Genomic DNA, 12,594 nt, shown 5'->3' with positions numbered 1-12,594 from the left:
ATGGGAAACTTGTAACCATTACCTGTACCACATGGTATTGTACTCCTGAGCTAGAAACTAGCAATATTCACGTGTGCAGACATTAGTGTGATGTTGTTCCTCCTGTCCTCTATTCTACCTGAGCACCACTCCCAAGATGAAACGCATCAGTGAGCCCAGTGTGTGATATAAATTGCTGCTATCTCTTCAAATCCACTCTGCGTTTTCTAGTTTCAGACAAAAAGGTTCAGTTACAATAAAGCATATGGATGCAAACAGCATCTCTCTCTAAAGGAAATGCATTTAAATAGGCATACCTCCTGAGCTTGGTTATAAAGCCCCAGCTCATTTACCATGTTCATCTCCAGAGCTGAATGATGTAAAGAGTTTGGGAGCTTTAACTGATTTTATGCTTGAATTGTGCACACTATCTAAACACATTCCAGACAAAATTAACTTAGAATGAGGCCATATGTTGACCTAACTTTATGAAATACTGATCTTGCAGGATATATGTGTATAGTTCCAACGTTTTTTCCTGATAGCTCACTGTAATGTGAGGTTAAAATATGATTACTGTTGCCCATCCAAGAGCAGTAAATAATCTTTGACAGTTGCTATACTATAATTTTGAGATATTCAACATCATCTCAGTTTTTGATTATGGAATTTCCTCGGAAAACATGATCCATGTTGTTGTCTTAATTCAATGATTTCCACGAGGATAATATACAAGTTTTGAGATCAGAAAGCTACAGCCTACAGAGCAGTTAAAAAGTTATCAGATGGCCATGGCATGGAAATTTAATTAAATTACAGAAATTCTCTGTTTTACAGCTACTAATCCAATGAGATATCTGCTTTCTATCCAACAAAAATATGCTTTAAAAACATTTCTAAGTCTGCTAGTTGAATAAGAGATTGGGTTGGATTATTAACTGTCTATGAGGTATATGCTATCAGGAAACTTTTATGACTGCCACAGAATACAATATATATGTATCTTTCAACAACTTAAAGCAAGTTTCAGAATTCATACAATGACTTTCACAACAATATTTCTAATCACAACTGGCTTTCTTTTGCTAATCTCCCATCTTTCATACCAGGGTAGGTAAAAAAAAAAAAAAAAAAAAAAGTCCACAGAAAAATACAAACTATTTTAAATAATCTGACATTTAAGCATTTATTGCCAAAAGTGAAAGAAAACATGCCTTGCTACCAGAAGGAATTTTGAACAATCAAAATAAGAGAAGATGAATGATACAAACTTTTTTTTTTAAAGTGTATCCATCTGCAGAAATTTTAAACATTCAGAGTTGAAGAAATAAAACAGTAACTTAGATGCAACATGAAATTATACTTGAGAGTTTTGCCAAAGCAAATACAGCTAGCAGAACTTTAAAATGCTATGCTTCCAAACATAATTTAAGACACATCTTGTAAATGAATAGGTTTACAAATTTATCTAGATCAACTCCCAGCAAGAATTGTTACATATTGCCAGTGGAGCCAATATACAAAAGTCTAATTGGTAATAATTACTGCAAATTGAAGCAATTCTTTATTTGGAACATAAAAGAAAATCATGATTAAAAATCCATCATTGTAAACAGTTTAAAGCATCAAAATATCAATCTTCATTGTCAAAATTTTTACTCCTGTGAATCAGTGCCCTTAGGAATTGCTTGTGATGCAACAGAGCTCTCCCTTCACCACTGGGGACCTCATGTCTTTGGGCAACCAAATTACTACTAATGCTTTCTGGAAGCAGAACAGATGAATGTAAAACTGACTGATGGGAGTGCTAAGTCTTGTTTTCCCAGTACAAAATATTAACTACGCATTTTCAAGTTAACGTGCTCATCTCTGAAAATCACAAGTCCAAATTGGATTTGTTACGTTCCACAATAAATCCCTGGATTCTTGGTGCTATATCTCCATTATTTTCAAGTTTGAATGTTTTTCATTTGCTGGTTTGCTATCCTTTTAAGATAATATTCTGTTAGTGAATCTTCATTATGGTGTAACGTATCTTCTGCACAAGAGGAGATTAAACAGACTTTCCAGTTTGAAAAAGAGATGTGATGTGACAGAGCTAGATATGCAGAATAATTGTGCAGCCGTATCTTCAAACTTCATCTCTAAGTTTGGATTCCCTGACTTTTTCAATGCCAGGCCGCAGGCATCTATCAATTTCCATCTGATGCCTGGGTGGCCAGAACCTCTGAACAACATTATCTCAACATTACTTCATGTTTGGAAAAAAACATGGGGTGATTAAAAGAAAAAAAAAAAAGGCATTGTGATCAATTGCAATTTAAAACATGGGTAAATGTAATCTCTCTTTTGTACATGGAAGAGAACCACATTACTGTGGATTAAGATTACTTCATGTCTGTTATATTGCCAGTTCCATTATCAGTTAAGAAGTCACCTTCTCCATTTCAGTCTCTCATTTAAAACAAGAAGTCATTTCTTTAGAGGTCCTACATGCCAAGTAAACAACAAAAACAAAAACAACATATTTCTCTTCTCTAAACATCAGCAAGAGCTACAAGGACTTCCTCGATAATGAACACACATAGACAGACCTCTGAGATATAATCTTTTTGTCTTGGATACGGCTGCATTAAGAAGGGTCAGCTGCTGCCTGCAACTCCAAATGGCATTATGCAGATTGTGTTTCAGGAAATCTCAGTCAGGCGATATACACAGACATTTAATTTAACAAATGTTACAGAAAACACTCTTTTCTCAGCCCCACTGTAGCCAAGGGAATTGCATGGATCAAAGCAAATTTCAGTATAGTGCTTGCCTTATTATGTCATGACTAGCCTCTATAAAACAAAACATTTACAATGGCATCACTGTGAGTTTTAGTATTTAAAGCCACTGATTTTTTAAATAAAGTAAATGACTATGTTCATTTTGATGGAAAAATAACAAAATATATAGATTGGGCAGAATATAAATATAAAAGCAGCTGCATGTACTAGTCACCGAGCTCCCAGGAAGAAGTTGAGAGTCCAAAAAGACCATGGGTGACCACTCACCTTGGCGGCTCTGCCTTTTGGCATTCAGGTGGTTGGTAGGAGACATGGCATAAGATGTAGAGAAGGACCGGCTCTTTGTGATTGTCATCAGAAGGGAGCTGTTCCAAGAGTCAGTGCTGTGAAACGAGAGGGCAAATAAGCCTTTTTCAACACAGTAAAACCTACATGGAAAATCTGAAGATGTTAGAAGACGGAGCAAGAACTATTTGGTACTGAGATGGCACAAAATCTCTGTTGAGAAAAACAGCATCTATCTGCAAGCTGGATTACTATTTGTGAGGAATATTGTATTCAGCAAAAATACTTACAATGTAGGCACTGGACTTCCTTCAGTGCTTGTGCCTATTCACTTTATTTACACAAAGATGTCTTCAGTATATTGTTCTGACAGTAAAAAGAAGCTTAAAAATTGACCTGAAATATGTTAAATTTATATGGTCTTTTAATGCCACCTTACAACAACCAGAAGTGCCAGAAATTCTCAGTGTAAATGAAAAATCAGTCTCCTTGACATCTCTGCTGCAACTGTGAAGACAGATACCCATTAACATTTTGGGCAATACAAAAGAGCCTCGGGAGGCCGGAAAAGGCTTAGCAGAGTACTGCATTGCTGCTGCTGGTGGTGTGCCTCTTCTCTGGGTGGAGAACTTTGTGCTCTGGATAACTTCATGCGGCTTCTCAGACATAAATCCTACTGACAGATCCTGAGAACATTGGTTACTGATCCAAGTGAAATTCTCTAAAGTAAAAAAGGATGCGTATTTTGCGGGGAATGGCAGAATGACAATGACCAAATGTTTGTCACCTACACAAGAAAGGGGACATGTTTTCAGTCATTATTAGGTTATGTACCAGGAAATGCCAAATACCTTTGTAAAGTAGGAAAACTGTATTTATCACTTTTTTCCTGAATGACATTCATCAGAAGTCAGCTTCTTGCAGTGATGCAGCACTGGCTTTTATTGTGAGGCCAAAGACTTCTCTGAACAGATCCACTAGGTCTCTCAGGCTCCTCATTTCTCCTCAAAGCCCCAACTCCCCATCCTTCCCACACCAAGTGATGAGAAGACATAGAAGGCAGAAGACAGGCTTTTAAAGCAGCCTAGTCTCAGCCAAACTTGAAAAAAAAAACAACCACCGTGTTGTGAAGGGAAATGAGCACGTAACATTGTCTTAATTCCTCGAACACTTTACTGTGATGGACAAGCAAGCACTGCCTTGTTAAAAACATTTGCCGGTTGTCTTCATTGGCTCAAATTTCTATAATCTGTAATGATGTAGGAGGATAGAAACCAGCCCTTATTTTTACTTTGTTTGGTTTGGTTTGGGGTGGTGGAGGGTTGTCAGTTGGCAGAAAGAATATAAAACACTGGTCCACCATAAAGAAAAACAAAACCAACCAAACAAGCAAAGAAGTAAACCACCACAACTCCATTATTTGACTTCTTAAGGAAGATTCATTGGATATAGATGTTACTGAGAGCAGGAATAGGGAAGCTTTTATTCCCCATATCATTTAAAGCTAAAAGAGGACTATGTCTTACCATTTTTGTTACAAAGGGATACAGGAATACAACACTCTTAATCTTAAACAGAGATTTAAGGGGGATGTTTGTAAATCTGTGAAATCTAGTGTCTGGGGAACAAGCTGAAGAGTTTCGTATTGCAGAAACTGCCACAGACCAACTCCACTGTCACTCCTCTTTTCCACTTCAATTCATTAAACAATCCCTTTTTTATGATCTGTAGCGTGCTTGATTTTGGTACAGGGAAAGTGGCAGATAATCAGGATTTTCTTCCCCTTCAGTTCAAAATTCTTTTCCTTGAACTGAATCTGTATTGTCCTGCCAACAGTTTTAAAGCTAGACTTACTTAGGGGCTTCACTTTTCCCCTTTCTGGAATACACATTCTTTCTCCTACTGTAAAAGAAGAACTGCAAACAGTAGGCTGGGAGGCTTGACAGAGCTATAATTACACAATTGGCAACGTTAAACGCAGGAAGAATCGATAGCCTGCTCAGCTGGCTCATCAAGCATAGTTATATAAGAGCTGTAGAAAAGGACCAACAATAATATTTAATTGCCATCCTTCTCCCTCATATTCCCATCTTAGGACGCTTAAATAGTGTGTGAGAATTTGGTATCAACAGTATAAATCAAATGCACCCTGCAAACCACAGACCAATGACAATTTCCATTTGATTATACCTTCTTTGTATTTACTTTCACTGAGATACATGGGATTCCTTATAAAAGGAGGTTTCACTAGCCATGTATTTTTGTTGCACCAGACATTCAGTGTACTCTGCAAGCTGCCTTGAGCACCTAGGCTCCCTGTATGATAGAAAGGCTGATAAAAGCAGTGCTCTGGGGCTATATTCAACCAAACTATCCATCAGCAAATACTGTGGATGTTGGACCTTCTCAGGTCCTGCCTTCTTCTCCACTACTGCCAACAGATTTTGAAATGCAGAAGAAACACTCAAATTTTCAGAAACCACAGCCCTAAACTCTCTTCTTGACCTCCTGTGGTCTTACTTTCCTGGCATCAAAGCACATTTCCACACTTCTCACCAGTCACCTCCAAGATCACTTTTAAAATGATCAGATAGTTGGGTTTAAGAATATTTTTAAGCATGGACTACTGGTGGAACAACAACCTTTGAAGTCTTTGTGCACACTGACACAAACATGAATGAAGACTTTTGATAATGAGCTTGCTTCTGTATCAAAACAAATATACAATAGCAAAATCTCAGTCTGAATAAATTAAATTTTGCTTACAATTAAGGAAAGCATGGAACCTGCACTTTCAGGAAAGCTTTACACTGCTCATTTCATTTTCAGCTTTGCTTTCAACTTCTGCTTTGTAATTTTGTTCCAACTTAGAGAATAAACTTCCTTCTCTCCAATTAATAACTTTTTTGACTTATTTAATTCCACGTTTTGAAGGAAACACATCACTAGAAGGGTTCATAAAAGTGACGCTCAGCAGCTGGATTACTTGTTAGATTTGTCTCTTGGCTAAGCAATATCCATGGAGGAAACCTCTGCATACCAAGAGGATATTAACCACATAATCTTCCCTTGTTTCCAATCTTATTACGTAATTTTGCAGTTTGCTAGAATAAACAGGGTTGTTGCTTCCTGGTAATAGTAATAGTTACAGTATGATCTGACTAAAATTGGGAATGACACTTCCTTGCTAATCTGACTTTTAGAGATGTGTAGAAGTTGTTCTAACAAAGTTTGAAGTTTCAGCTTTTAAATAATGGACGTCATCACACAAAACCAAAGAAATGTGGTCAAAGATGGACATAAAACAGAGATAAAGTAATATGTAACCTGGATGAAGATGATTCGTGAGGTTTGATGCTGGCACTGCGATCTCTTCTCACTGGGGCTGGCTCCAGTGTGGGTAAACCTGTGGCTGATGTTGTTGTGGTCCAAGTGGAGGACACTCGTCTCAGCAGTCCTGGAGGCAAACTTCTCCGTAAGCGCTAGAGAAAAATCAGTCGCTTAGAGTATATGTAGGCTTGTGAAAACTTTAAACATGCAGAAGAAAAACATTCACTAGCATTTGATTAATTCTACCTGACAATATCTGGTAAGGTACCTTTGTTCTGGATTTGTCCTCATATGATGATGCCTATCTTCCACTGAATTCAACAAAGGCTGGTGCTTTTGACGCTTGGAGGGTACAGGATTTCCTCCCTATTCTAAGTTGAAGAAAAGCTATATATTCACAACTCCATAGCCATAAGCATTCAACACTTGGAGCTCAATGGAGACAGACAAGATTAATGGTGTTCTTTGGAAATGTTAGTCTTAAATGACGTGGCCAAAAGCACTTAAACTAGTCATCAGGGCTACAAAAATGACTGAGGGATTGGAGTACTTGCTATTAAAGAACAGGCTGAGAGAGCCATGACTGTTCAGCCCGGAGAAGAGAAGTCTCAAAGGGAGATCCTATCAAAGTGTATAAATATCTGAACGCAAGAAGAGGGAGGAAGATGAAGGATCGGCTTTTTGAAGTGGCATCCAGTGGCAAGGGACAGTGGGTGCAAATGGAAATTCCATTTAAATGTAAAATAAACAAACAAACAAATAAATAAATACAGTGAGGGTTATCGAATACTGGAAGTGGTTCCCAGAGAGGCTGTAGAGTCTACAAGTATGGAGATCTTCAAAACTCAACTGGAAAAAGCTCCTGAAAAGCTTAGAGAGAGCATCATCCTTTACATAACATTTTTCTTGACCACCCTGCATTTGTCTTTCATCTGACTCTTCCTTTTCTCTAATAGGACACGATTCATTTTTCCAAAGTTTTGGAATGCAGAGACTGATAATACGGGATGACAATAGAGAGCCTTTGTAATGGGTACTACCATGATTTTGTAAGATGTTTCTCTTGTAATTATATTGTATTTTTTATTGTTAAGAACTAAAATAAATGTCTCTGTGATAAAGAGCTTTGACTTTGCCAGAAGGTTAAGAAAGCTAAGATGGAAGATACTCTTAGGTCTGAAGCTCAAGCATACAGATAAATACGTTAGCATGTTAACTTCTTACCCAAAATACTCTGTGTCAGATCTTAAGGTAAAGACTCTAAACCTATATTTAGACACATAAATAAAGGACTGCAAACTATTAATTTTATGAACCGTAATGCATTCGGGTCAGTGAATTCTTCAGTCAAATTACTCCTCTGTAGCATTAACTTATTTCTTCATCCTTCGTTTCTCTGCTTCTCCCTAGGTATTATGCAACCACAAACTGGTATCTGTTCACTGTGTCTGCTCATGTGATGGAAGTGTTCTTCCACACTTTCCTCTGAGAGCCTAGAGTACAGTCATTGCACACATACACACTAAACTTAACTAGAACACGTTCTTCAAGACCTGTGAACACCCATTCCATACATGCAGCTGTTACACTGGCAAGCAGGGTAATAATTATCATAATACTAAAATAAACTAAAAAGAATCACAAGTGCTGCAGTTCAGATGCCAGAAAATGCTAGAATGAATGCTGGCTGTGTCATTTCAACTGTTAAAAGTTAAAAGCACTCACTATGCAATCAAATATACTGTCTATATTTAATTTTACAAGTGAGACTGCATGGCAAAAGTATTTTGGTTTGGCTTTGAAAGTGAAACGCAGACCTTGCAGGACAGCTAATTAGCAATGAGCGTACAATTCATACTACTTCAAAGCTGATCTGTTCTTTCTAGCTGCTAACTTCCTAAACATAGATGGTTAACAGTGATTATATCCCTGCTGAATTCCTGAGCATTCATAAAGCCATCTGTCAAGGCAGTAATACGTTTTTCTGGTCACCCCACATGAAGTGTCAAAAATCTTTTGAGTGGGAGGGGAAACTCTGTGAGAACTAATGAGTCAGACTTGTGAGTCTGGATGCTGAAAGGCTTTTGCTTGCTCTGCTCCTGATCATTTCTTCTCTCTTAAGCTCCAACGAGCACCCACAAGGAAATACATCATCTATGTGAATTTTTTGTGTCAAACATCATCTTCGAAAGATGCCTGAACAAAATTTTAGCTGGCTGTGAGTTGTAGGATATGCAGGCATTATTTTACTATGAAATCAGCAGCCTATTTAATTGCCTTTTTATAGAAAAGTATGATTAGTACATAAAGTGGTAATCTGAATCAAACAAGGAAAAAGCCCAGTGAGATCTCCCACTAGCACAGTGCTGTCTCTTAAAGGAGAGCCAAGTTATAAGATGACAGATGGAGCTGTTGTCCAATACTCACCTTGGGAATAGCTAGTTTTTCTCCTTTCTCTGGACATTCTTCCGAGTCAGAGCAAGTGTAATTCTCACTGAAGGACACCAAAGGGTTCACCCTTGGCTTGTGGATGGCCTGGAAGGTTAACTGTGTATTCAGCAGGTTGCTCACTGTTCTCAGCGAAGTACACACATTGGGAGGCAGTGAAGGATCTGCCAGAAGGTCTGTAATGAGCCCGTGTGCTTCTCCCATGACAGCAATATCCACCGTGATACTGGTACCAGAAGACTGAAGGAGACAAAAATAGTATAGGTAAGGCAATAGAAGTGTGCAACCTCTTGGAGAAGTATCTGAGGCAATGGTGAACTTTCTCAGCAACTTCTGTTAAATCAGTTATCCACAGAGTGGAAAAATAATAACATGAAATAATTATTTAAATAAGGAGAATCATGCTGAGCAGATTGAGCATGAGGCATAATGCTCAGAGTCTGCAATGAGTTTGGAACTTCATTATATCTAATTTCCTGGCTTTTGGCATCTGCAGTTTGCTTAATCCATCTGAATGAATTGTTCAGGCTTCCCTACAGAGACATAGTCAGTGGTTAGGGGTTATTTGCACAAATAAATTTGGTTTCATAGCTTAGGATAGGAAAAGTCCCTCTTGTGAGATGCCTTTCTTCTGTCCACAGAGGGATCCAGGACATCTAATTTATGTTCAGTCCTTATGCTTAGATGAATGGAACGAATCTCAAGTATATACTGAGATTTTTAAAATATCTCCGCAATGTCAAAATAAAGCATTCTGGTGCAGTGGTAACAACTTTCTTCTTCAAACAACTCTGTGTTGGGCAGCTAAACCAAAATCAAAATAGAGAAAAAGCGGATTTTGCAATCTTTGTTTTATTCAGACAAATGTGATGAGAATAATTACAGATTTGCATGACCAGTTCAAGCGGTCCTTACTTTCCTTTGGGTTTACAATGTATCCCTATTTCACACATATCATTTAAAAACAATTATCAACTGAAGTGATGCATAAGCAGAAATAATACCAAAAAGCAGTCTGTATCACTGGCAAATCTTGTGTACCTTTTTCAGTATATGTATATACTGTTCTGTACATGATGCACTTCAGACTAACCATGGCTCAGGAAAACCACCTTCGTACACAGTCAAGTGCACAGGGAATCTAACACAGCTGGAGCACTGGGCTTTCAGTGTATGCACAAGAGGTCTGATCTGTGAATGCATTTTTGAACTTCCCCAGGATTTTCCAGCATTCAGTGGCTCTGATTGCCATCTGTCATGAAACCCAGGAGAGCAATATATTGCCACTAAAAGAAACAATCTATTACCAAAAGCACAATACGTGCTGTGTCTCTGAAATGACAACTATATGATGCAATTGCGAAAGACTGAGGATCTCTGAAGTGTGCTAGGAGGGGGAATGGATGTGTGCAGAAGCAGAATAAATAGAAATGCAGCAGGCACGTCTTTTGTCAGTTCTGAACTTTGAATACAGCAGTGACATTTCAGCCGCAATAGGCAGTGCACTATCAGTCACCATAAATTCTAAGTGGAGTCACTGATTCAAGACACTCCAAGACCAAATTTTTTTTTTCCTCTGCCGTTCTTCTGAAACATAAACTCAATCCTGTTGTTTTGGATGTTCAGTAGGTGTACAAGCAGTTTACCTGAGACATCATGCCAGAAGATTCTGGACTAATTTTTTTGGTGTATATTTTATTGAAAGCTAAATTCCAAATGAAGTAATGCTTGTGAAAAGAGTATATGCGTTTCTTGGAGTGTCAGGTACGTAGCATGGAGAACTGGGCAGACTGCTTAGCAGGAGAGCGATTACAGTAAGGAATGACTCACCAGTGACATCATTTATGGACTTTAAAACACACCAAAGAACAGCGAAACAGAGCTTGATACTGCTTCACTCTCACAAAGGGCTTTACAAGTATCTGGAGAAAGTGCTATTTTAGCGAAGTAGAGCTAAACATCTCCTTTCCACTTTCCCAGTTGCATAGTGTGGGTATAAGGTCCCAGCAACAGCTGTTTCACTCCACTGCTCCACTCCTCATGTCTTATTTCTTGCTCATGCAAAGGCAAGCCACAGGATCAGTAAATGGCACTCCATGCTCGTCGTACTGTCATGCAACCAGAAGAACAGTCCCTTTTCCCCACACTTCTGGTTTATTTCATCTGGTATCATGACAAAGATACTCATGACTGAGTGCTATTTCATCTTACAGAAAAAAAATTAATTGCTGAAGTTAATTTAATGGCTCTCTTCATCGCTTAACCTCTCAGTGTTCCAAACTGAAGATTCTAGCCAATGCTAAAGAAAATTCTTAAATTAAAAGACAAGGCTTCGGAGGGGAGGAATTAATTATCTATCTTTGCCTCCACCATGGAAAACAGACCAAAGGGGAGTGAGGGAGAATATTTAATTCAAAGCACGATAGAAGCCTCATACTTTTGGCAAAACAGCATAATCTACAGTTTCAAATTCTATTAAGCCTGGAGCCTGGAGTTGTTGACTGCCGATTAGAGACAGAGATTAATATTTCAACAAAGTAAACAAGTCTGACTCAGCAGGCCATAAGCAGGCGCCCAGATTTTGTGCAGCAGTACTAATATTTTGCAAAGCAGCCAGCATTGTTCTCTGTGATTAGCACCAAGCGCAGTGAGGGAGAGCTCTTCTCAGTGGTATATTTCTGCCATACGGCCTCTGAGATGTGAGGAGGCTGTGAATCTGGGGCCTATCAGATTCTTGTCCGACTCTAGGAATGGACTCTGATGAGATCTATGAGAAGCTGGTCCCTTGAATAGGGATGCAGCACTCTGGGTCTCATCCTGCCCCTCAGCTGTGCCAGTATCTCACTGCCCAGCATAGCCTGTGCTCAGGTCGTGTTAGGCTCACATCTCCACAGCCTACATCCCCACCAGGGGGAGAATAGGGAAATTAAGTGATTTCCTCTTTGCAAGTTTGCACTTGATACCACTCGATACAGTATGGGTAATATCACCTCATGCTGAACCCTGTGAGCTCTTCATACAGCATCGTGACAGTTCCTTCTTCTATTTTTGATGAAGAAGTACTGCCTGCAGATGAGACATTTTCAATTGGTACCTCCGATGAAGGCTACGTGGGCTTCCACCCTGCTGAGGTGATGCACAACCCTGACTTGGCTCCACACATACATGGAGCTATAATGAGACGTGTATCAGTGTAGCATGGATGTACATAGCATGTCACAGCCAGAGTCACCATGAAACCCTAGAAATTACCAGTTTGTACAATGTGACATACGGCAATGCATGATATCTCTGACATAATACATTTGACGCAGTATTTCAAAGATCACTCAGCTACTTTAAATAGCACTCGTATATATTGTAGTTAGTCTTGCCTGAAGTACTTGTAATGCTACAACATTCAATCTGTACAGCATATCTAAAAGGAGAACAGATCATGCTTAAATTCAGTTTGAAGAAAAAAGCAGAAAGTGTAAGAAAGCAGAAAGGGCTGCTATATTTCACCACTTTCATTCCATTAACAACATATTCTAGATTTATAAAATTTGCAGGCTGTAATTTAATTGCACTGAACCTCTACACAGGAAAATACTTTTCAGCAGTTTGAAGATTTGCTCAATTTCAGAATGAATTTATATTATCAAACTATTCTGATGAGATAAAATTATAGATACTTAAACTATTATTTTCTCAATGCATGAAATATTTTCATTTAAATAGAAAAAATAATAAAAAAATAAAAATAATAAAAAATAATAATAAT

The 12,594-nt window shown here is 38.3% G+C and overlaps 1 protein-coding gene across 2 annotated transcripts in view; it reads right to left on the bottom strand.

Moving 5' to 3' along the window:
* The window catches only part of PDE3A (phosphodiesterase 3A), a 221,447-nt gene that overhangs the window by 34,527 nt on the left and 174,326 nt on the right, over positions 1-12,594 (bottom strand). For both annotated transcript variants that reach the window (XM_021391172.1, XM_021391183.1), the window contains exons 3-5: positions 8,811-9,071; positions 6,381-6,535; positions 3,036-3,151 (exon numbers count right to left, since the gene is read on the bottom strand). In XM_021391172.1, coding sequence (XP_021246847.1) covers positions 3,036-3,151; positions 6,381-6,535; positions 8,811-9,071 — 532 coding nt within the window. The remainder of the gene's footprint in view (positions 1-3,035; positions 3,152-6,380; positions 6,536-8,810; positions 9,072-12,594) is intronic.

Source organism: Numida meleagris, chromosome 1 (genome assembly GCF_002078875.1).
Source record: "Numida meleagris isolate 19003 breed g44 Domestic line chromosome 1, NumMel1.0, whole genome shotgun sequence".
NCBI classification, from domain to species: Eukaryota; Metazoa; Chordata; class Aves; order Galliformes; family Numididae; genus Numida; species Numida meleagris.
The sequence above is the reverse complement of the archived record's forward strand: the minus strand, read 5'-3'. Positions and strand labels throughout refer to the sequence as shown.